The sequence below is a fragment of the Oryx dammah genome, unplaced genomic scaffold, assembly GCF_014754425.2.
Source record: "Oryx dammah isolate SB20612 unplaced genomic scaffold, SCBI_Odam_1.1 HiC_scaffold_9, whole genome shotgun sequence".
NCBI lineage: Eukaryota > Metazoa > Chordata > Mammalia > Artiodactyla > Bovidae > Oryx > Oryx dammah.
Window position 1 is genome coordinate 25,222,865 of NW_024070193.1, and position 23,170 is coordinate 25,246,034.

A 23,170-nucleotide genomic window follows, 5' to 3' on the forward strand; every position below is an offset into this window, starting at 1 on the left:
AAATACAGCACTCTAGAGTCAGAATGCACAGTGTCAGATGCTTTCTTGCTTTGGTAACAACAGCTTAACTGGATTTATCCCCTATTATGGTGCTCTGATGTACAGGAAGCGGTGCTGCTTAATTATGGAGATGGCAGACTTCTCTGAGACTCTCAGTTTCTCAACTTAGTTCAGTGACACAGGCTTTTTTATTTTTATTGTTTTCCTCACTGCCACTTCCCGCCTGAATGGATGGCCGACTTTCTTTCTGTGGACACTGTCAAGCCCAGGGCCATTATTTCTTCAAGCAGAGGAAGAAGCTGATGCTAGACTCTTAATTTCTGATTAAATATAAATATTTTAGAAATAAGTTAGCACTCTTAATTCATGGGAAGATAAATACTCATTAATCCCTTCAACACTGTGGTCTACACACACACCCACACGGACACACACACGCACACACCCACCCCTGTGCCTATTATTACTGGTCAGAGTCCACATTTACTCTTCACTGGCAACTGACCTGGATACAGAGCAGCAGTACTGGGGCTGTAGTCTGCTTGAGCAGATCATCTCTTTTCAGGACCAGTGCACAGTGTGTGCAGATTACCTAGGCTACTGGGGAGGGTCCCCTGGCGTCCAGGTATTTTTATTTTAGGAATTATGAAGGTGGGTCCTTTTTTTAGAATTTTAGAAGATTTAATTAAAAGCACATGGATTATACTGGGGGTGAATTTATATCCAGATAAATCCAGTTTGAGTGTCTTTTAGGTAGACTAGTAGTCAGATGGTCTGGGCTTCTTACTTCTTAACACTTTGTCTTTAGGCAAGTTAAACAGCATCTCTGAAGCTCCATCCCTCATCTGTAAAATGGGGATGGTAATGATACCTGTCTCACAGGGTTGTTGTGAGGATTCAGTGAAATAAGAACTGTGAAGTGCTGATGGACACAGTTCCTGGCATGTGAAACATGCTTGGAAACAATTCTAGCTTATCAATACACATCTGATTGTAACTCTTTAAGTGCCATGATTGTCTTCGTTGCTAGAGATGACTCTTGCCCCTGACGAAGCTTGAGACTAAATCAGGCTCTCAGGCCGCCTCTGCTCCTGTCTGCTCAGAGCCCTTACTCATCCAGCACGGAGAAGCATTGCTTCCTTCCCACACCTGGGCTCTGGCCCCAGATCCCTCTTCTCAGCTTCCCCTTGCAAATGGCTCTGCCTGCCTCCTCTTCCCTCTTTGCTGCGCTGGCCCTCCATCCACCTGCCTTCCTTCCATCCACTCTGCTTTCCTTCCTTCTGCCCCTCCATCCCTTCTCTCTCCCTCCTCTTTTGCCCTCTCCCCTTTCTTTCCTGCTCTCCCCTCCTTTCCTCCACTCCTCCTCCTGTCCTGCCTCACCCCCATTCTCTCCCCCCCTCCCAGTTTCTCTCCAACCCTGACACCTGGCCTGCTGATGAGTGGGCAGCTAGAACTCTAAAGCAGAAAAATGTCATGTCTTTAAAGCTTTATTACCGTGATGGAAAATATTTATTTTCTCGTTTATTTTTCAGTTGCCAGACTTTCATATTGCACTTCTATTTCAGTTTTAAGAGGCATCATTTTATATCCCTTGTGCTTAAAAAGTCAGTAGATTCTACAAGCAGTTACTGGTTAATTCTGTACTTAAAAATTTGTTTAATGGTAATTTTTTTATGTATATAAATTTAAAATGAAATAATGTTTCTGAATAATAATTATAAGTTCATATAGTCATGCTAAGCAAACTGATCTTTCTGGCCTAATTTATTTGGTTTTCCTTTTTTCTCTTCAGATTCCTTTCTCATTGGTCCAGTTTCCCTTGTGGGAGTCCTTAAAAGTAAGTTTCCTGATCCTCATATAAAATTGCTGTCTAATTATAATAAATACCCACTAGTTTCAGCGTGGAATACTGGAATATTATATTGATTATTGATTTAAAAACTCAAAATTATTGAGTTGGAAACACTTGGTGAGTGGGATTTACATGCCAGTAAACTTGTTTTGAACTTGTTTAGGTATCTCTGGTATATGGGAAAGAAGCATATGGCAGGCATAACTGAAATCCTGAGATGTTCAGGAAAACTTGACTTTCCTGTGTGTTGTAGCTCCTTTTCTACCCAGTTGAATTTTATTTCAGTTCGCTGGGTGTGTGTAGACGTTAAGGAATATCAGTAAGGGTAAATGGAAAAGGAAGGAAAGCCAGGCTCTGAATATTTATAGGCCTTGGAGGCCACAACCTTCCTGTCCCCCCCATCTAGCAGTGGGCGGGAGGGGGCGCAGCAGGGCCCCTGGCTTCTTCAGGTCTCTTCCGTCTTCCCTGCTCACCAGGCTTAGGAACCCTCACTGGGGAGGAGCAGAGTGCAGGGAGTCAGCTGTGAGGAATGTCATGCATAGGTTTAAAAAGCCAACTAAATGAATGTGTGAAAGCCATTATTCAGAACATGAAGAGATGTTGTATTTGTTTTTCATCTTCTAGTGCAGTGATTTTGAAAATTGTGGGCCATGCTGTGACTTGTGTGGTTGTTTGCCAGCATTTTAAAGATAACAATAAAATAGAAAATAATAGCATCTTGTGAGGTAAGGTTAATAAGTCTTATTTTGTCAAACTTCAGGGTTGTGTGCACATATATGCACACGTCTGTGCCCTGGGTTGCAATGTGAAATGTATTTCTCACTGTGGATAATGATCAAAAAAATTTGAAAGCCCTTGTGCAAATGAAAATGGTTTAGAAATGACCAAGCTGTAAAATGGCAAAGTATCTAGGTAGGCATTTGGTAATACAAAAAATAAAGGAATAACTCTCATTATTGTATAGCATTAATAATCATGGCACGCTCAAAGAAAATCTCTTTGGAAGCGTAACAGTTATTGGGACTCCGAAAAATAGTCTGTTAAGGTTATGCACTAAAGATAATAAAATGAGACAAAACATTACTCGTAAAAAATAAGCTCTTCAGTATTTAGTATTGAGAAACGCGTCTTGTAAGTGGTCTGATTTTTAAGGAGTGATGCGGTTTGTTTATCGTGGGTTTTGGGGTCTTTCATGGTTGGTTGTTTTTGCTTTTACTGTTTTCCGTGTGGCACATGGGGAAAATGAATTTCTCTGGCAGTGTTTCCAGGCGTGATGTAACAGCCATCCAATGAGAAGGTCACATTCCATAAGCATAAGAGCTCTCTTTTTTCGTGTGTGACAAAAGAACAATGAAGCAACAGCTGTCCCGAAAACAAGACTCACTTTATCAGTGTCTCAGTAACCAGCATTCACGTGGCTTCTGCACACTCGCTGAGATCCCCAGGCCCGGTCTCTGCCTAGGAATGTTTGAGGCCCAAAGAGGGAAAACGTATGGGGCTTATTTCTTTTCAGTACTCAGGACATTTGTAGTATGGTAACTAGTTAAGAAATGTCTAGAATTTTTCAAAGTAATCATAGATGCCAGTGTTGGGCTTTAATACTTTACTTTGAGCCAGTGTTCAGATGTTAAGGTTTGTTTTTTTTTTTTTTCTTCAAGTCAGATGTATTAAGGTGTAATCTTCATATAGGAAACCTCTGTAAGTGTACGTTTTTATAGGTTTTGGCAAATGAGTACCACCCTAAACATGATAAAGAATATTTGTAGGTTTCTCTTTTCCAGAATCTCATATAAATAGAATCACACACTGTGCAGTATTTTGTGCCTAGCTGCTTTCATTTAATGTGATGCTTTTGAGATTCATTTCTGTTTCATCCCGTACTTGTAGTTTGCTCCTTTTCGACACTGAGTATACCTTGTGTGCATATACTAATTTGCTTAGCCAGTTACTAGTTGATACACCTTTGAGTTGTTTTCAGTTTTTGATGATTATGGATGAAGCTACTATATATATTTGCATAAGGATATTTTTGTATGGACATATATTTTTGTTTCTCTTGGTTAAGTACTGAGAAGTGTGATTGCTGGACCTTACGGAGAATATAAGGTTAAGTTATTAAGAAACTGTCACAGTGTTTTCCAAAGTAGCTGTCTCATTTTTCTGATAATGTATGAGAGTTCTTGTTGCTCTCCACACATGCCATTGCTTATTATTAAAGTTTGGCCTTTCTGATAGTTGGGTACTGGTGTCTTTATGGCAGGTTTTTGTTTGTGTTTGTTTTTGATTGTTGCCACACCGCTCTGCATGCGGGATCTTAGTTTCCTGGGTAGGGATAGACTCCATGCCCCCGTAGTGGAAGTGCAGAGCCCTACCCTCTGGACTGGTGGGGAATTCCTCGTTGCAGGTTTTGTTTATTTCGGTTGGGCTGGATCTTCAGTGCGCGGGGCTCCCTTTTGCTGCGATGCAGGGGCTTCTCACCGTGGTGACTTCTCTTGTGGAAGCTCAGGCTCTTGGTGCACCAGCTTGAGTGGCTGCGGCACATGGGCTTAGCTGCCCGTTGGCTGTGTGATCTTCTCAGGTCAGGGAATGAACCCGTGTTCCCTGTGTTGCTGGACGATTCTTATCCACTGTGCCACCAGGGCGGTTCCCTCGTTGCAGTTTTGATTTGCGTTTTTCTCAGGGCTAAATAATGTTCAGCATCTGATCATATAATTTTTTTTTTAACATATAATGTGAAATCACAGTGCTTTGTAAAAGTAGGTAGTTTTTGGCATTCTTTTATTTTTGTATTTATGATTTTTATCAAGTAAAACTTGCTTCTGCAGCCATGGAGACACTGTATTATATGCAGGAGTTTCTTTCTGTTATGTTTAGGGAGAAATACTGCTCAGGAAGATTTTTCTCAGCAAGGACTTTGGCACATTGTGTGCACATTATGCTGTAAAGTAGTGGGAATCTGGAGATAGGGTCTAGCCACCATCACCTTAAACTTATTCTGCCTAAAATTGATGGAATCACCTTCTAAAATCACTTCTTCCTATCTCCTTGATTTCTGTTAATCATACTGCTCTTCTCCTGACCCCTTAGTCTCAAATCCCAGATTAAATCTGATTCTCGGTTTCTATATCACTCACCAAGTTGTGTTCACTAAGATTTTTTGGAACCTGTGGTATCCTTTGTTTTTATCAGATTCTTACTAATTTGTGCCTGAACTAAGTTAACACTCTGATCTATTCTACACACTGAATTTGTGTGATCTTCCTTAAACATCTTTTTGAAGTTCCCAGGACTGTGTAACTTTCTAAAATTCTAAAACATGGAGTTGTTGGCACTCAAGGATATCCACATTGTGTCCTTAATTGGTTTTTACAGCTCCCTTCCCCAATAGGTTTTTTTTTTTTTTTGCTCTTCCTCCCTTCCTTCCTTTCCTTCTAACCAGAATAGGCTCCTTACCGCCCCTTTTCTTTGGCTTCTCTCTGAAATGCCTTTTTCACAGATCAAATGCAGATGTGTCTTTTAAAGCCAGCTCAGTTTTTTTTCTCCTGCCTGAAGTCTTCCAAGCCAGACCCTGAAGACTTATCCGTATATCTAACATCTGTCTGTATTGCTGACTGGTGTTTAATATGTGCTGTGTTGTGTATAAAATGTCTTAGAGGTGAGCCGTGGCGCCTTCTCATAAGGCCCTAACCCCTTCCACGGATAAAAAAGTGACTGATGCCGTTAGTGTACATGTATCGCCTGCCTCTTGTGGGCTCGACACTGTGCCATTTCACAGTGGCTCAAGATGACTGAGGTGTGCCTGATGCCCTTGAGGAGCTTGTAGTCTGTCAGAGAAGTGCACACTCCCAGGTAACCCCATGGCCAGGTGTCTATGACTGACACCCACCAAAGGCAGTGTGAGGGGCAGCCCTTCTGTCCCCAAATCATATCACTGCACTACCTCGTTTCTTAGATTTTCTTGATCTTTTATAGTTCACATACTTACAACAAAGATTTAGATGAAAGACTAAACAACATAAAGATGGATTTCCCTGGTGGTCCAGTGGTTAAGACTTCCGCTTCCAAAGCAAGGGATGCAGGTTTGATCCCTGGTCGGCGAGCTAAGATCCCACATGCCTTGTGGCCAAAAAAACAGAACGTAAAACAAGCAGTGCTGTAAGAAATTTAATAAAGACTTACAAAAAAAAAAAAAAAACAACCAAAAAGAGAAGGGGAAGTAAAGGGGCTCAATCACCGTATCTAGAATCCCCGCACAAATAATTTCCCTTGAAGGTTTATGTTGACTCTGGAACTTTCCGGCAGCCCAACAGGAAGAGAAGTGCGTTAGATGACATGGTTCTGTTACCCAGCAAATGACCAAAGCATGCCATTTTACCTTGTTTCTTGGCTTTGGATGCCATATCGGTGTGGATAACTGGCACGTTGACAGCTCTGTCATGGACCCCTTGCTCTGAGTTACAGCCTCACATGACCAGTGTCCTTGGGGACATCCTTGTCAAGGTGTCTCAGGGGAAGCGGTGTAGAACACAACACTTGGTGTGTATTCCCCTTTTCCCCAGCCTGTTCCTTCCTAGATGTCCCCTGCTCAGTAAAATAGCACAAATGTCTGTTCCTTGCCAAAGCAGAAACTTGAGAATGACTCCATGGTTCTCTCTTTCCGTCGTCATCCCAGCCCATCACCAATGCCGCTGTTGGGACCTAAGCCTCTAACTCACCTGCTGCCTGAACTGCTGCGTTGGCCTCTCTGAGGGTCTCCCCGATGGTATTCATGCTTTTCTAAAATATCCTGTCTTCACGACAGCCAGGATGATCCTTTACAGAAATCGATCTTAGCACTCGCTGCTAAAAGCCTCCAGTGACGGCTCTTTGAAAGAAGAGTAAAATGCAGAGTCTCAGCTGTGGCTGGCGGGGTCCCATGTCCTCTGGGCCCCCTGCCTCGCTGACCTTCCCCCAGCACCCGCCTGCTGCGCACCCCGCCCGCAAGCCCCTCTGGCCTCCCTCTGCTCTGTCTGGGCTTGCCAGGCTGCGCCTCACCAGAGGGCCTTTACATGTGTTGTGCTCTCTGCCAGAAGTGTTCATTATTCATTCTCCGCTTTGTTCCTGGGTGCCTACTATGTGCCTAGGGCTTGGGGCCGTGGTGATCTGGAGGGTTGACAGAAATCCCTTCCCTCCTCACTCTGGCTCTTTGCTGGGCTTTCTTGGTGTCCAAATCCTTCTCGTTTCCTAGGTCTCAGATCATGTCACCACAGAGAGGCTTTCCTTCCCTGTCCACCCGTCTTTAAAGTAGGACTTTCCCATCTTGCCTGCTCAGTAAACACAGTACCTGTTTGTTTCCTTCTTGGCATTTTAATAATTTGTTTATAAGTTATGTTAAATGATGAGTTTATAAGTTTAATAGTTATGCACGTATTGTCGCTTGAATTCTTGTAAGAAACACATTGTGTGTAGAATAGATGTTATATGCTGGGGTGGGTATTGTGCTAAGCGGTATACTCTATATCCCTTAGCCTCTTATTCACATGACATACAGCTCAGGGAGACAGGGCTTGTCGTCATCCCCACTAACACAGAGAAACCGGGTCTCAGAGATTGTGTTTCATCTCCCAAATCAGGTCCTTGGTTTTCCACCCAGCACCCTTTCACCATGTTAACATTGTGTCTATTACTACAATTACTAGTAGTCATTAATAGTCCCGATAATTAGCATTTCTCATAGTTACAGTGTGCCCAGCACTGTGATAGCCACTTTCCATGGATTGTTGTTCAGTCGCGCAGTTGTGTCTGACTCTTTGTGACCCCATGGACTGCAGCACGCCAGGCTTTCCTGTCCTTCACCATCTCCCAGAGTTTGCTCAAACTCAAGTCCATTGAATCGGTTATTCCATCCAACCATCTCATCCTCTGTCAACCCCTTCTCCTCCTGCCTTCAGTCTTTCCCAGCATCAGGGTCTTTTCTACTGAGTCAGCTCTCCGCATCAGGTGGCCAAAGTATTGGAGCTTCAGCATCAGTCTTTCCAGTGAATAGTCACAGTTGATCTCCTTTAGGATTGACTAGTTTGACCTCCTTGCTGTCCAGGGGACTCTCAAGAGTCTTTTCTAGCACCGTGATGAATTTTGACATATTTCTCTATCTGTGAAACTTTATAAGGAAAAAAAATGAGCATATTCATTGCTCTCTCAGAATTTACTCATGTTTCTCTGAAACCTCTTCCCACTTTTATTTTTCCCCTGCCCCATGGGCAGCAAACACTGATCTTCTCTGTGTCACTAGAGATTAGTTTGCTTTTTCTAGAGTTTTATAAAAATGGGATTGTATAGTAGATAACTTTTTTTTTTTGGTTCTGCCGCATGGCTTGTGGGACTTGAAAGCATCAGTTCTTTGGCGCTCAGCTTTCTTTATGGTCCAACTCCCACATCCATACATGACTACTGGAAAAACTGTAGCTTTAACTATACATACCTTTGTTGCTTTTTAATATGCTGTCTAGGTTGGTCATAGCTTTTCTTCCAAGGAGCAAGTGTCTTTTAATTTCATGGCTGCAGTCACTGTCCGGAGTGATTTTGGAGCCCAAGAAAATAAAGTCCCAGTTTCCATTGTTTCCCCATCTGTTTGCTGTGAATTGATGGGAGCAGATGCCGTGGTCTTTGTTTTTTGAGTGCTGAGTTTTAAGCCAGATTTTTCACTGTCGTCTTTCACCCTCATTAAGAGGCTCTTTAGTTGCTCTTCGCTTTCTGCCATTAGAGTAGTGGCATCTGCATATCTGCTGTGCGTGTCTGGCTCCATGGATCATCTCTTGTGAATCTTCATGGCGGTTCCTTGAGATGGGGGCCATTCTTGTGTGCTTAGTCCCTTGTGCCTAGTCACTCAGTTGTGTACGATTCTTTGCGACTAAATGTAGCTTCTGCCAGGCTCCTCTGTCCATGGGATTCTCCAGGCAAGGATACTGTAGTGGGTTGCCATACCCTCCTCCTGGGGATCTTCCCAACCCAGGGATCAAACCCAGGTTTACCACATTGCAGGCGTGAACCACCAGGGGAACCCAAGAATACTGGACTGGGTAGCCCTATCCCTTCTCCAGGGGATCTTCCCAACCCAGGAATTGAACCAGGGTCTCCTGCATTGCAGGCAGATTCTTTACCGACTGAGCTACCGGGAAAGTCCTTTGGGTGCTGTTACCGTCTTCATCGCAGATGTGGAAACTGAAGGAGAGTTGGAGTGCCTTGACCAAGGCCTCAGTAATACTCAAGTGTTAAGGGGTACATCCAGGATTTGAACCCAGACCGTCTGATTCCAGAATTGGTATCCTTTAAAAAACTGTTTTAATTGGAATGTAGTTGCTTTGCAGAGTTGTGCTAGTCTCTGCTGTGCAGCAGAGTGAACCAGCTGTATGTTTGCATATGTCCCCTGGTTTTTGAATGTCCTTCCCATTTAGGTCCCCACAGAACATGGAGTGAAGTTCCCCTGTGCTGTACAGCAGGCTGTCTCATTAGTTATCTGTTTGATACATGGCAGTGCACACATGTCATTCCTAGTTTCACAGTTCATCCCACCCCACCTTTCACCACTTGGTGTTCAGACATGTGTTCTCTACATCTGTGTCTCTATTTCTGCTTTGCAGAAACACCTGTACCGTTTTCTAGATCCTACCCGTATGTATTAATATATGATATTTGTCTATTTCTGACTTCACTGTGTATGACAGCCTCCAGGTCCATCTACATCTCTGCAAGTGGCACAGTTTTGTTCCTTTTTATGGCCGAGTAATATTCCGAGTTGATGTTCTTAATCATTTTGCACAGAGTGCATGATGTCTTTAATAATGTTGTTGCTGTTTCATAGGTTCAAAAGTTGAGGTTGTATTATTAAATCAGCTTATTTCAGATGTTTCTACAAATTGTGTTGATTGTTTGACTTGATGATATAAATATGGCTACCATATTTCTTAAACCAGTACCACCACCACCCATAGCATTCCTGGTTATGCTGTACTTGGGCAAGGGTTTAACAGTGTTCATTCAGGAAAGATTCGGCTCTCAGAGATTGATATGGGGTGGGGCGGGGGACAGATGGTTTATGGGGATGAGTGGAGCCAGACCACATGTTTCCACGAGCTTGTGTTTTAACTCTGCATTTTGGAGGAAGAAACTTTGTCTTCTGATCATTTATGTTTATATTTTTTATAGTTATGTCTTTTACACAGCAGGTGTTCACAGTTATTTACTAATTGTTTGGAGGTTAGCATTCTTTTTCAGGGTCAGTGCAAAGTTGGATAGCTGTATACATGAACTGTTTTATTTATAATTAGTTTCTTTTAGAAGTACAATCAGAGCCATAATGTACAGATGTACTCTTAGTGAACCTTAGCCAAACAGTACATGGATTGTGAAAGGATATGATAAAATTTCCTGTAAGAATGTCAGATTTATTCTGGTGTCTGAATATATAAGTGCAGTGTAGAGAATTGTTAACAGTGCTATCAGGTCTAAGTAGTTGTGCTTCTAGCCACAAGGTGTTACGAAGTTGCAACTCAGTAACTGGAAGAAACTGCAAGCTTTAACTCAGATGCAACATTTGAAGCAACCTGAAAATAAACTCAGTTTGTGTATGTGAGATTTTCACATTATGCTGCTGATTTTCTAAGATGAAATCATAGCTTTGCAGAAGAAATCAGGGGCCATTGAATTATCATTTCTGTTATACTACAGTGTATAAAATAGTACATTATATGTCTTGTAAATAGATAGTACTTTATAAAAATGATATTTTTATTCAAATTTATAGGTAATAACTTGTTTATTGTTGTTGATTCATATTTTAACGGTAGTTAAATGTGTATTATCACCCCACCCTCGAGATTCTTCCATACCTTTGGTAATATGAATGAAATGACAGTACTGTGAAGGGTGCTCGTGCTCAGGGTCTCCACTGCCCCCATTTCACGTTGTTGTTGTTGTTCAGCCACCCAGTTACGTCCGACTCTGGGTGACCCATGGACTAGCACACCAGGCTTCCCTGTCCTTCACTGTCTCCTGGAGCTTGCTCAACCTCATGTCCGCTGAGTCGGTGATGCCATCCAGCCATCTCACCTCTGTTGTCCCCTTCTCCTCCTGCCCTCAGTTTTGTGAGGCTGGACCATCTGGTGTCTGCACAGACATGCTTGATCAGAACGCAGATTCCTGTGAAGGTTGAGAAGGGAATGATAACAGTAAAAAGATCCTGTATGATTTTACCACACTAAACTTGTTCCCTAAACTAAATACAGCATGCCAGCATAGAAAGAAGCACTTGAAAATATGAGCAGAATATTGCGTGTCCAGATCACCCACAAAGTCAGAGTTGCCGATTAGGATTTTTAGTAAGATCGAGCCCATGTCTCCTTCAGTGCCAGGCAGATTCTTAACCACTGGACCACCAGTGAAGTCCCTATATAATAGAAAATGGAAACAGGAGCTTGAATTTTGATAAATAAGCAAACACCAAGTAAAGTATGGCTGCTTGGTTTTTTACAAGTCTTATTTAGGTTTATTTATTTAGGTTCTCAAGCTTTGTCACCTCATTTGAGACACCATCACTGTGGTTTTCATATTTGGGCCCCCTCTCTGCGCCTTTACAGGAGTCATTATTAGACCTCAGTGGCCATGGAAATGCTTACTTATGTTTAGAAATTATGGCAATTAAAATTTTTGATGTTGAGGTCTTTAAAAAAAATTCTCCATTACAAACCCACATTATTAAACTAAATTTTATTGACATCAAACTATAATAACTTGCCTATTGTAGCTTCTCTAGACGGTGAGCTGTGTATCAAGGAAGCTTACAAATGTTGTTTATATACTGTTCTGTCTACAAGACACATGGCTCTGAGGGAACCAGAACAACCAGGTTCAGCCTCTCCCGCTTTCTGTCTGACCTCAGGCAACTTACTTGACATTGGTTTGCACCGCCCCGCACCTGTGTTTATGGATACTAATACACACCTTTCAAAATCAAGTGAGAAATGTGAAGTCTTTGCATAGTTTCGAGGTACTCAGGAAGTGGCCAGTAACACTGTCAGTCACAGTCATTCATACTGTTGGCTGACACTAAGTTTTTATTCCATTTTCCACTACTATTAAAGTATTCAAAGTTCATAAACAATAATGCTGCACTTCCTGCGAGTAATCTGTCCTGACCTTCCAGTCAGTTTTTTATTGCTCATGACCCTCTGCTGCTTCTGCTGCTAAGTCACTTCAGTCGTGTCCGACTCTGTGCGACCCCGTAGATGGCAGCCCGCCAGGCTCCCCCGTCCCTGGGACTCTCCAGGCAAGAACACTGGAGTGGGGTGCCATTGCCTTCTCCAATGCAGGAAAGTGAAAAGTGAAAGGGAAGTGGCTCAGTTGTGTCCGACTCTCAGCGCCCCCATGGACCGCAGCCCACCAGGCTCCTCCGCCCATGGGATTCTCCAGGCAAGAGGACTGGAGTGGGCTGCCATTGCCTTCTATGCATGACCCTCTAGTTCCTCTATAACGAGTAATTTCAAAATGCTTTAATAATTCATATATAGTACTTTTTACCAGCCAGGTTCTTACCGTTATTCTTGTAGCTTAATGAACTTAAAGTTGCTCTGAGATAAATGATTTGTAAACGCCACATGGCTTTTTGTGGGTGGAGATTCATTTACTTATCTTTGGATGTGCTGGATCTTCGTTACCGCACAGGCTTTCTCTAGTTGTGGCAAGTGGGGCTACTCTCAAGCTGTGATGCATGGACTTTTCACTGTGGCGACTTGCTGTGAATCGTGGGCCCTAGAGCATACAGGCTTCGGTAGCTGTGACCCCCGGGCTCTAGAGCACGGGCTTAATAGTTGTGATGCACGGGCTTAGTTGCTCCATGGCACGTGGGATCTTCCCAGACCAGGCATCGGATCCATGTCTCCTGCCTTGGCAGGTGGGTTCTTCACCACTAAGTCAGCAGGGAAGCCCCCACTGCACTTTTCTCTTTAGCTTAGTGTCAGTATTCTTTTATTCACTTAATTCTTTATTTTAAAAAATCACACGTAATGAAAAATTTCTTTCCAATTTTTTTAATTGTAAAATTCACATAATAGAAAACATATTGTATTAACCGTATTTAGCTGTACAGTTCAGTGGCACTTAAGTACATTCACATTGTTGTACAACTTTCACCATCCATCTCCTGAATTTTTCATCTTCCTAACCTGAAGCTGTCCCATTAATTACTCCCATTCCCCAGCCCACCCCCCACCCCTATCCCCAGCGTCTATGAGTGTACTTCCTGGCTATGAATTTGACTATTCTAGGTACCTCATGTAAGTGGAATCAAACAGTATTTGTCCGTACCTAAGCCTATTGATGCAAGTGAAAGAGGAGAGTGAAAAGTTGGCTTAAAGCTCAACATTCAGAAAATGAAGATCATGGCATCTGGTCCCATCACTTCATGGGAAATAGATGGGGAAACAGTGGAAACAGTGTCAGACTATTTTTTTGAGCTCCAAAATCACTGCAGATGGTGATTGCAGCCATGAAATTAAAAGACACTCCTTGGAAGGAAAGTTATGACCAACCTAGATAGCATATTCAAAAGCAGAGACATTACTTTACCAACAAAGGTCCATCTGGTCAAGGCTATGGTTTTTCCTGTGGTCATGTATGGATGTGAGAGTTGGACTGTGAAGAAAGCTGAATGCCAAAGAATTGATGCTTTTGAACTGTGGTGTTGGAGAAGACTCTTGAGAGTCCCTTGGACTGTAAGGAGATCCAACCAGTCCATCCTAAAGGAGATCAGTCTTGGGTGTTCTTTGGAAGGACTGATGCTAAAGCTGAAACTCCAGTACTTTGGCCACCTCATACGAAGGGTTGATTCATTGGAAAAGACTCTGATGCTGGGAGGGATTGGGGGCAGGAGGAGAAGGGGACGACAGAGGATGAGATGGCTGGATGGCATCACTGACTCAATGAACATGAGTTTGGGTGAACTCCGGGAGTTGGTGATGGACAGGGAGGCCTGGCGTGCTGTGGTTCATGGGGTCGCAAAGAGTCAGACATGACTGAGCGACTGAACTGAATTGAATGTGTATTGGTGGAGAAGGCAATGGCACCCCACTCCAGTACTCTTGCCTGGAAAATCCCATGGATAGAGGAGCCTGGTGGGCTACAGTCCTTGGGGTCGCTAAGAGTCTGACACGACTGAGCGACTTCACTTTCACTTTTAACCTTCATGCATTGGAGAAGGAAATGGCAACCCACTCCAGTGTTCTTGCCTGGAGAATCCCAGGGACGGGGGAGCCTGGTGGGCTGCCGTCTATGGGGCCACACAGAGTCGGACACAACTGAAACGACTTAGCAGCAATGTATATTGGGGGCTGCCCTGGTGACTCAGTGGTAAAGAACCCGCCTGCCAATGTACAAGATGTGGGTTTGATCCCTGGGCTAGGAAGATCCCCTGGAGAAGGGAACAGTAGCCCACTCCAGTATTCTTGCTTGGGAAATCCCATAGAGGAGTCTGGTGGGCTGCAGTCCATGGGGTTGCAGAGGACCCTGGCTAGTAACTAAACAACAACAAAATGAATATTGGAATGCATTTTAAAGTTTAAAGTTGAACATATGTCCTATAAACAGATTGTACCTCTCCCCACCCCCCCGTGCTGTGCAGCAGGCCTTAAGTTCTACTTAATACATCGTAGTGGACACAGTCAGTCCCACACTGCCAGTCCATCCCACCCCTCACCCCCTTGATGTCCACATGTTTGTGCTCTGCGTCTGTGTCTCTATTCTGCTTTGCAGTTAGGTGCATCAGTACCATTTTTCTAGATTCCACATAGAAGCATTAATATATGATGTTTGTTTTTCTCTTCCTGACTTCACTCTGTATGACAGACTCTAGGTCCATTCATATCTCTGCAAATACAGTTTTGTTCCTTTTTATAGCTGAATAACATTCCACCGCATGTATTTACCACATCTTCATCCATTCCTCTGTTGATGGACACTTAGGTTGCTCCCATGTCCTGGCTGTTGTAACTAGTGCTGCAGCGAACATTGGGGTGCGTGGATCTTTTGGAATTAGGCGTTTCTCTGGATGTCTGCCCAGGAGTGGAATTGCTGGGTCATATGGGAGTTCTGTGGTTAGTTTTTTAAGGAACCACTGTACTGTTCTCCACAGGGGTCATATCAGTTTGTATTCCTATCAACAGTGTAAGAGTGTTCCCTTTTCTTCACACCCTCTCTAGCATTTAGGCATGTGTAGATTTTTTGATGATGTCTGTTCTGATTGGTGGGAGGTGCTACCTCGTAGTTTTGATTTGCATTTCTCTAATGATTAGTGATGCGGAGCATCTTTTCATGGGCCTCTTGGCCATTTGTATGTTGTCTTGGAGAAAAGTCTGCTTAGATCTTCTCCCCATTGTCTGATCAGCTTGTTTGTTTTTTGATATTGAGCTGCATTAGAAAATTCATATTATTTAAAGCACATTATTTTTGACATTGACATAGTTTGTTCATTCACTTGGTTATTCTGGTATCATTCTAGTAAAAGTTGTCATCTGTATATAGAACTATGAAATATCTTAGAGATACCTTTTGTTTGCTTTCAAGATACCCCTAACCTCTTGGTGCAAGTCAGAGCATTTATAAACTCTGTCACTGCCTATTTAAACTTTGGTAAGGTGCTTAACTTCTCTGAGCCTCAGCTTCCTTGTTTGTGAAATGATTAAATGGCAAATACTTTGGAAGATTGTGGTTAGGATTATGTGAGTTAATGTATGTAAAGTGTTTGGTGCCTGGAGCATAGTAAGTTCTGTGTGAGTGTAGCGTGGTTCCTGTTATAATGCTCTGTGTTTGCCATGGAAGTTTTTCACTTAAATCTTAATCTTTTGGTTCTAGAGATTTTTTTATTTATTAGTATCTTTTTCTAATAAAAAATGATCTCTTTTTATGTTTCTAGGCTAAGTTATTCTGCCTAGGTGATAGTGGGAAGTTATGATTATCTTTGGAGATTCTATTTTTAAATTGTGTCTTCAGCCATCTGGGTCTATTTTGATCCAGTGGTTACCCCCACTGCCCCCCCCCCCCCCCGGCAACAATTTTGTTTTCTTCCCTAGATTATAGCAGGCACCTCTGTGAGGCCTTCTTCCTCTTATAACCTCCTCTGTCCTCCTTGTAACCTCATCAAATATTAGACCTGGGGACTGCTATTTTTTTTCCCCCTGACTCTACACTGCCTGAAACCTAGTAGGTATTGAGTAAATGCTCAATGAATTATATAGTGTCTCTGATTTTTCTTCTCCTGTATGACATGTAATACACATCTTATTATTTGTTCTTTATTACTAGCTATTTTAGGCCTTCTCAGGTGGCTCAGTGGTAAGTAATCCACCTGCCAGTGCAGGATATGCGGGGGACACAGGTTCGATCCCTGGGTCAGGAAGATCTCCTGGAGGAGGAGCGTGCTTGCCTGGGAAATCTGATGGACAGAGGAGCCATGTGGGCTGCAGTCCGTGGGGTCGCAGAGAGTCTGGCATGACCGCAGCTGAGCACACGCACACTACTTGCAAACTCAGCATTATTTGTAGCATTTTAAGTCTGTTTGGAGCAACCTTTGTGGAATCCTTGCAGGTTCTAGGAGAAACTGAAGATGCCTTTCAGTCATTTCCAGAATGACCATTGATATTTTACATTTTGTGTCAGTTTCCTGAAAACTCAGCAAAGTATAGTGTTCAAACTGGCATTCCTGTTGCTAAGTCGCGTCAGTCGTGTCTGACTCTGTGCGGGTCTCATAGATGGCAGCCCACCGGGCTATCCCGTCCCTGGGACGCTCCAGGCAAGAACACTGGAGTGGGTTGCCATTTCCTTCTCCAGTGCGTGAAAGTGAAGTCGCTCAGTTGTGTCCGACTCTTAGCGACCCCATGGACTGCAGCCTACCAGGCTTCTCCGTCCATGGGATTTTCCAGGCAAGAGTACTGGAGTGGGGTGCCATTGCCTTCTCCATATTGGCATTAGCCTGATAAAATAAACATTTTGCCACCTTTAAAGTAAAAAGTTGTGACTTCCCTGGCTATCCAGTGATTAAGATTCTGCTTTCCAAACAGGGAGCATTGGTTTGATCCCTGGTTGGCAAACCTAAGGTTCTGTATGCCGTGGAGTGTGGCCAAAAATCGAAAAAAAGATAAACAGATAAAAAGTTGCTGTTCTCCTGATTTGGTCCTTAGGCTGTCTCCAGTACTGGTAAGAGCTCTGGAGAAAATAATGTTTTTTACAAAAGCACACAGATATCTATACTTGCAAACATTAGAACATTTACAGAAAAATACCAGAAAGTCTGCTTAATGGCAAGACTGTCTTTAGAAAGCTGTTTTTGATCAAACTTTTTTTTCTAGTTAATCTACTTCCACAAGTAAAAGTCTATTTGATTAGCTTTACTCTTAGTCCAGTGATTTCAATAAACATGCTTTCCAAGTAACCAATCTCATTAGTTAGGTGGAAGGAAATGTTGGCTCTCTGACACTGCACACTATTATACGTTTGATTTGTTAGGCAGGTTACATAGTTAGCTGTCTGACTGAAGAAACGTTGTTAAAGCTGACAGAGATATAGATGCCTTGGTTTGCTTACATGGTGTCTGTTCCATTTCTGTAGCAGCTTTCTCAGCCTTCCAAGTATATTTTCAGTAGAGAATTGTTGAAGTAGGAAGGTAGTACTAAGTTAGCTGTTCTTGGGGTGTGCGTGCGTGCGTGCGTGTGTGTGTAGTTAGCTGTTCTTTGTGTGTGTGTGTGTAGTTAGCTGTTCTTGGGGTGTGTGTGTGTGTGTGTGTTAGGAGGATGGGCGCTTTACAGTGTGGCGGTAGTTTCTGACGTACAGAACCGTGACTTCGTGATGGGCCTCTGAGCCCCCGTCAAGGTCGTTGCAGAGCGCCGAGTAGGGCCCCTGGGTGCCAGCAGCTCTCCAGCAGCTGTCTGTCTCATGCGTGGTGGTGTATATGTGTGTGTGTATATTTAGAGGCAGCTTGCCAGCAGCTGTCTGTCTCACGCGTGGTGGTGTACGTGTGTGTGTGTGTATATTTAGAGGCAGCTCGCCAGCAGCTGTTGTCTCACGGGTGGTGGTGTATATGTGTGTGTGTATATTTAGGGGCAGCTCGCCAGCAGCGTTTGTCTCATGCGTGGTGGTGCCCGTATGTGTGTGTATATTTAGAGGCAGCTCGCCAGCAGCTGTCTGTTCCACGTGTGGTGGTGTATGTGTGTGTGTATATTTAGAGGCAGCGCGCCAGCAGCTGTTGTCTCACTCATGGTGGTGTATGTGTGTGTGTGTGTGTGTGTGTATATTTAGAGGCAGCACGCCAGCAGCTGTTGTCTCGCGTGTGGTGGCGTATATGTGTGTGTGTGTATATTTAGAGGCAGCGCGCCAGCAGCGTTTGTCTCACGCGTGGTGGTGTACATGTGTGTGTGGGTATATTTAGAGGCAGCTCACCAGCAGCTGTCTGTTCTGCATGTGGTGGTGTATATGTGTGTGTGTGTGTGTGTATATTTAGAGTCAGCGCGCCAGCAGCGTTTGTCTCACGCGTGGTGGTGTATATATGTGTGTGTATATTTAAAGGCAGCGCGCCAGCAGCGTTTGTCTCACGCGTGGTGGTGCACAGGTGTGTGCTGCTTTTGCAGTCCTTCCCAGCCTTGCCCCCCCCCGAGCTGTGTCTACATGTCCATTCGCTCTATCTGCGTCTGTATTCCTGCCCTGCATATAGCTTCGCCTGTACCGTTTTCCTAAATTTCCTCTATGTTCAGTAACATATGATATTTGTTTTTCTCTTACTTCACTCTGTATGAAGGATGCTAGGTCCATTCTTTTCACTACAAACGGCCCAGTTTCATTTCTCTTTTATATTGTTGTTCTTCAGTGGCTCAGTCGTGTCCGGCTCTTTGCGACCCCATGGCCTGCAGCACGCCAGGCTTCCCTGTCCTTCACCAGTTCCTGGAGCCTGCTCAAACTCAGGTCCATTGAGTTGATGCCATCCAGCCATCTCATCCTCTGTCATCCCCTTCTCCTCCTGCCTTCATTCTTTCCCAGCATCAGAGTCTTTTCCTGTGAGTTGGCTCTTTGCATCAGGTAGCCAAAAAATATTAGAGCTTCAGCTTCAGCATCAGTCCTTTCAATGAGGATTCAGGTTTGATTTCCTGACTGGGTTGATCTCCTTGCTGTGCAAGGGACTCTCAAGGGTCTTTTCCAGATGACAGTTGGAAGGCTTCCATTCTTTGGCCACTTGAGCATTCCATTCTTTTGGCATTTTTATTGTCCAGTTCTCACATCTATACATGACTACTGGAAAAAGCATAGCTTTGACACTATGGGCCTTCGTTAGCAAAGTAATGTCTCTGCTTTTTAATATGCTATCTAGGATTGTCATAGCTCTTCTTCCAAGGAGCAAGCGTCTTTTAATTTCATGGCTGCAGTCATCGTCCACAGTGATTTTGGAGCCCAAGAAGATAAAGTCTCTCACTGTTTCCACTGTTTCCCCATCTATTTGCCATGAAGTGATGCTGTGATCTTTGTTTTTTGAATGTTGAACTTTAAGCCAGATTTTTCACTCTCCTCTTTCACCCTCATCAACAGGCTCTTTAGTTCCTCTTCCATTGCTGCCATTAGGGTGATTTCATTTACCTGTCTGAGGTTATTGATATTTCTCCCAGCAATCTTGATTCCAGCTTGTGCTTCATCCAGCCTGGCATTTCGCATGATGCACTCTGCAGACAAGTTAAATAAGCAGGGTGACATATACAGGCTTGACCTACTCCTTTCTCAATTTGGAACCAGTCTGTCATTCCATGTCCAGTTCTAACTGTTGCTTTTTGACCTGCATACAGATTTCTCAGGAGGCAGGTCAGGTGGTCTGGTATTCCCATCTCTTGAAGAATTTTCAGTTTATTGTGATCTTTGCAGTCAAAGGGTTTAGCCTAGTCTGAAATAGATGTTCTGGAATTCTCTGACTTTTTCTATGACCAACGGATGTTGGCAGTTTGATCTCTGGTTCCTCTACCTTTTCTAAATCCAGCTTGTACATCTGGAAGTTCTTCATTCACATACTGTTGAAGCCTAGCTTGAAAGATTCTGAGCATTACTTTGCTAGCATGTGAAATGAGTGCAATTGTTTGGTAGTTTGAGCATTCTTTGGCATTGCACTTCTCTGGAATTGTAATGAAAACTGACCTTTTCCAGTTCTGTGGCCACTGCTGAGTTTTCCAAACTTGCTGACATATTGAGTGCAGCACTTTCACAGCATCATCTTTCAGGATTTGAAACAGCTCAGCTGGAATTCCATCACCTCCACTAGCTTTGTTCGTAGTGATGCTTCCTAAGGCCCACTTGACTTCGCACTTTAGGATGTCTGGCTCTAGGTGAGTGATCACACCGTCATGGTTATCTGGGTCGTGAAGATCTTTTTTTTATAGTTCTTCTGTGTAGTCTTGTCACCTCTTCTTAATATCTTCGTTTTCTGTTAGGCCCATACTGTTTCTGTTTATTGTACCCTTAGTGTCTCTTAATATTCTTGAAGAGATCTCTAGTCTTTCGTATTCTTTTGTTTTCCTCTATTTCTTTGCATTGTTTGCTTTAAAAGACTTTCTTATCTCTGCTTGCTATTCTCTGGAACTCTGCATTCAGATGGGTATATCTTTCCTTTTTCTCCTTTGCCTTTCAATTCTCTTCTTTTCTCAGCTATTTGTAAGGCCTCCTCAGACAACCGTTTTGCCTTTTTGCATCTCTCTTTCTTGGGGATGGTTTTGATCACCATGTCCTGTGCAGTGTTAGGAACATTCGTCTATAGTTCTTTGGGCACTCTATCAGATCTAATACCTTGAATCTATTTGTCACTTCCACTGTCTAATCATAATGGATTTGATTTTAGGTCATACCTGAATAGCCTAGTGGTTTTCCTTACATTCTTCAATTTAAGTCTGAATTTTGCAATAAGGAGTTCATGATCTGAGCCACAATCAGCACCTGGTCTTACTTTTGCTGACTGTATGGGGCTTCTCCATCTATACAGTCTCCCATCTGTATGGCTACAAAGAATATAATCAGTCTGATTTCAGTATTGACCATTTGGCGACATCCATGTGTAGAGTTGTCTCCTGGTTGTTGGAAGAGGGTGTTTGCTGTGACCAGTGCATTCTCTCGGCAAAACTCAGTCAGCCTTTGCCCTGCTTCATTTTGTACTCCAAGGCCAAACTTGCCGGTTATTCCAAGTATCTCTTGACTTCCTGCTTTTGTATTCCAATCTTCTATGATGAAAAGGACATCTTTTTGTGGTGTTAGTTCTAGAAGGTCTTGTAGGACATCATAAAATCATTCAACTTCAGCTTCTTTGGCATTAGTGTTTGGGGCCTAGACTTGAACTATGTGATATTGAATGATTTGCCTTGGAAATGAACAGAGATATTTCCAGGTTTTTTTTTTTGAGTTTGTACCCAAGTACTGCATTTCGGACTCTTGTTGACTATGAGGAGTAGTCCATTTCTTCTAAGAGATTCTTGCCTACAGTCATAGATATAATGGTCATTTGAGTTAAATTCACCCATTCCAGTCCATTTTAGTTCACTGATTGTTAGAATGTTGCTGGTTCACTCTTTCCATCTCCTTTTTGACCACTTCAATTGACCTTGTTTCATGGACCTAACATTGCAGGTTCCTAAACAGTATTGTTCTTGACAGCATCAGACTTTACTTTCACCACCAGACACATCCACAGCTGGGCATTATTTCCCCTTTGGCTCAGCATCTTTGTTCCTTCTCGAGTTGGAGAGTCAGACACAACTTAGCAATAAACAGCAATGTTCCATTCTATGTATGTACCACATCTTTATCTACGGATGGACATTTAGGGTGCTTCCAGGTCTTTAGCTATTGTAAATAGTGCTACAGTGAATATTGGGTTGCATAAGTCATTTTGAATTACGGCTTTCTCAGAGTATATGCTCAGTAGTGGGATTGCTGGTAGTTCTGGTTTTAACTTTTTAAGGAACCTCCATACTCTTCTTCATAGTGGCTGTATGAATTTACATTCCCACCAGTACTGCAAGAGGGTTCCCTTTTCTCCATATCCTCTGCAGCACTTAGGGATTTGTAGATTTTTAATTTCGAAGTGAAGTTTATTGGTTTAATTTTATTTTCAGTTGCTGTGAGTCTTTGTTGCTGCGAGTAGTCTTTCTCTAACTGCAGTGAGCAGGGGCTGCTCTTCACGGTCACGGGCTTCTCGTTGTGGTGGCCTCTCTCGCTGTGGATCATAGCTTCTAGGTGCACAGGCTTCCTTATTTGCAGAACTCTGGCTGAGTAGTTGTGGCACATGGGCTTAGTTGCTCCAGAGCATGTGGGATGCACACCCATGTACTCTGCATTGCGGGGGGTGGGGGTGGGGTGGGTTCTTAGCCACTGTATCACCATGGAAGTCCAGGTTTGTAGATTTTTTGATGATGGCTATTTGGTGGTATCCCATTGTAGTTTGATTTGCATTTCTCTAATAATGAGCAGTGGTGAGCATCTTTTCATGTACATTGACCATCCATATGTCTTCTTTGGAAAAATTTCTGTTTAGGCTTTGTGCCCATTTTTTGATTGGGTTATTATTATTATATTTGATATAGAGCTGAATGAACTGCTTCTGTATTTTGGAGATTAATCCTTTGTCTGTTCCTTCGTTTGCAAATATTTTCTCCCATTCTGTGGGTTGTCTTTTCATCTTGTTGATGGTTTCCTTTGCTATGCAAAAGCTTTTAAGTTTAAATAGGTCCCATTTGTTAGTTGTGGTATATTTGATCATCTGTGAAAATGTCACACCACCATTGACAGGATATTATATATACTGTTCTAACCATTGTAATGAATATATTTAAGAGGTCTTATTTCTGATTTTCTTTGTCCTTATTGCGGTACTTGCCATTATGCTAGAGGCCTGAAGCAGTTCAGTAAGGCAAGAAAAAAAAAAGGCAGTAATTAAGAAAGAACTGTCAAAACTCAATAATTACAAAACAGACAACCCAATAAAAATGTGCAAAACATTTGAACAGACACTTCATAAAGAAGATATTTTATGGATGGTAAAAAAAATTACATGAAAAGGAGCTCAGCATTATTAGGGAAATACATATTGAAACCACAGTGAAATACTACTGCATATGAATTAAAATGGTAAAATACTAAAAATACTGACAATACCAGATATTGGAAAAGATGTAAAGAAACTGGTCTAAATGTAAAATGGTACAACAGTTTCTAAAACAATTAGGTAGTCTCTTAAAAAGTGTACCTGCATACATCTGCCAGGTGGCTCAGTTACTT

At 42.8% G+C, this 23,170-nt stretch overlaps 1 protein-coding gene across 10 annotated transcripts in view; it reads left to right on the forward strand.

Moving 5' to 3' along the window:
* SLC25A26 (solute carrier family 25 member 26) overlaps nucleotides 1-23,170 on the forward strand; it is a 143,633-nt gene that overhangs the window by 106,132 nt on the left and 14,331 nt on the right. For all 10 annotated transcript variants that reach the window (XM_040246612.1, XM_040246609.1, XM_040246616.1 and 7 more), the window contains one exon: nucleotides 1,793-1,837. In XM_040246612.1, the coding sequence (XP_040102546.1) occupies nucleotides 1,793-1,837 (45 nt within the window). The remainder of the gene's footprint in view (nucleotides 1-1,792; nucleotides 1,838-23,170) is intronic.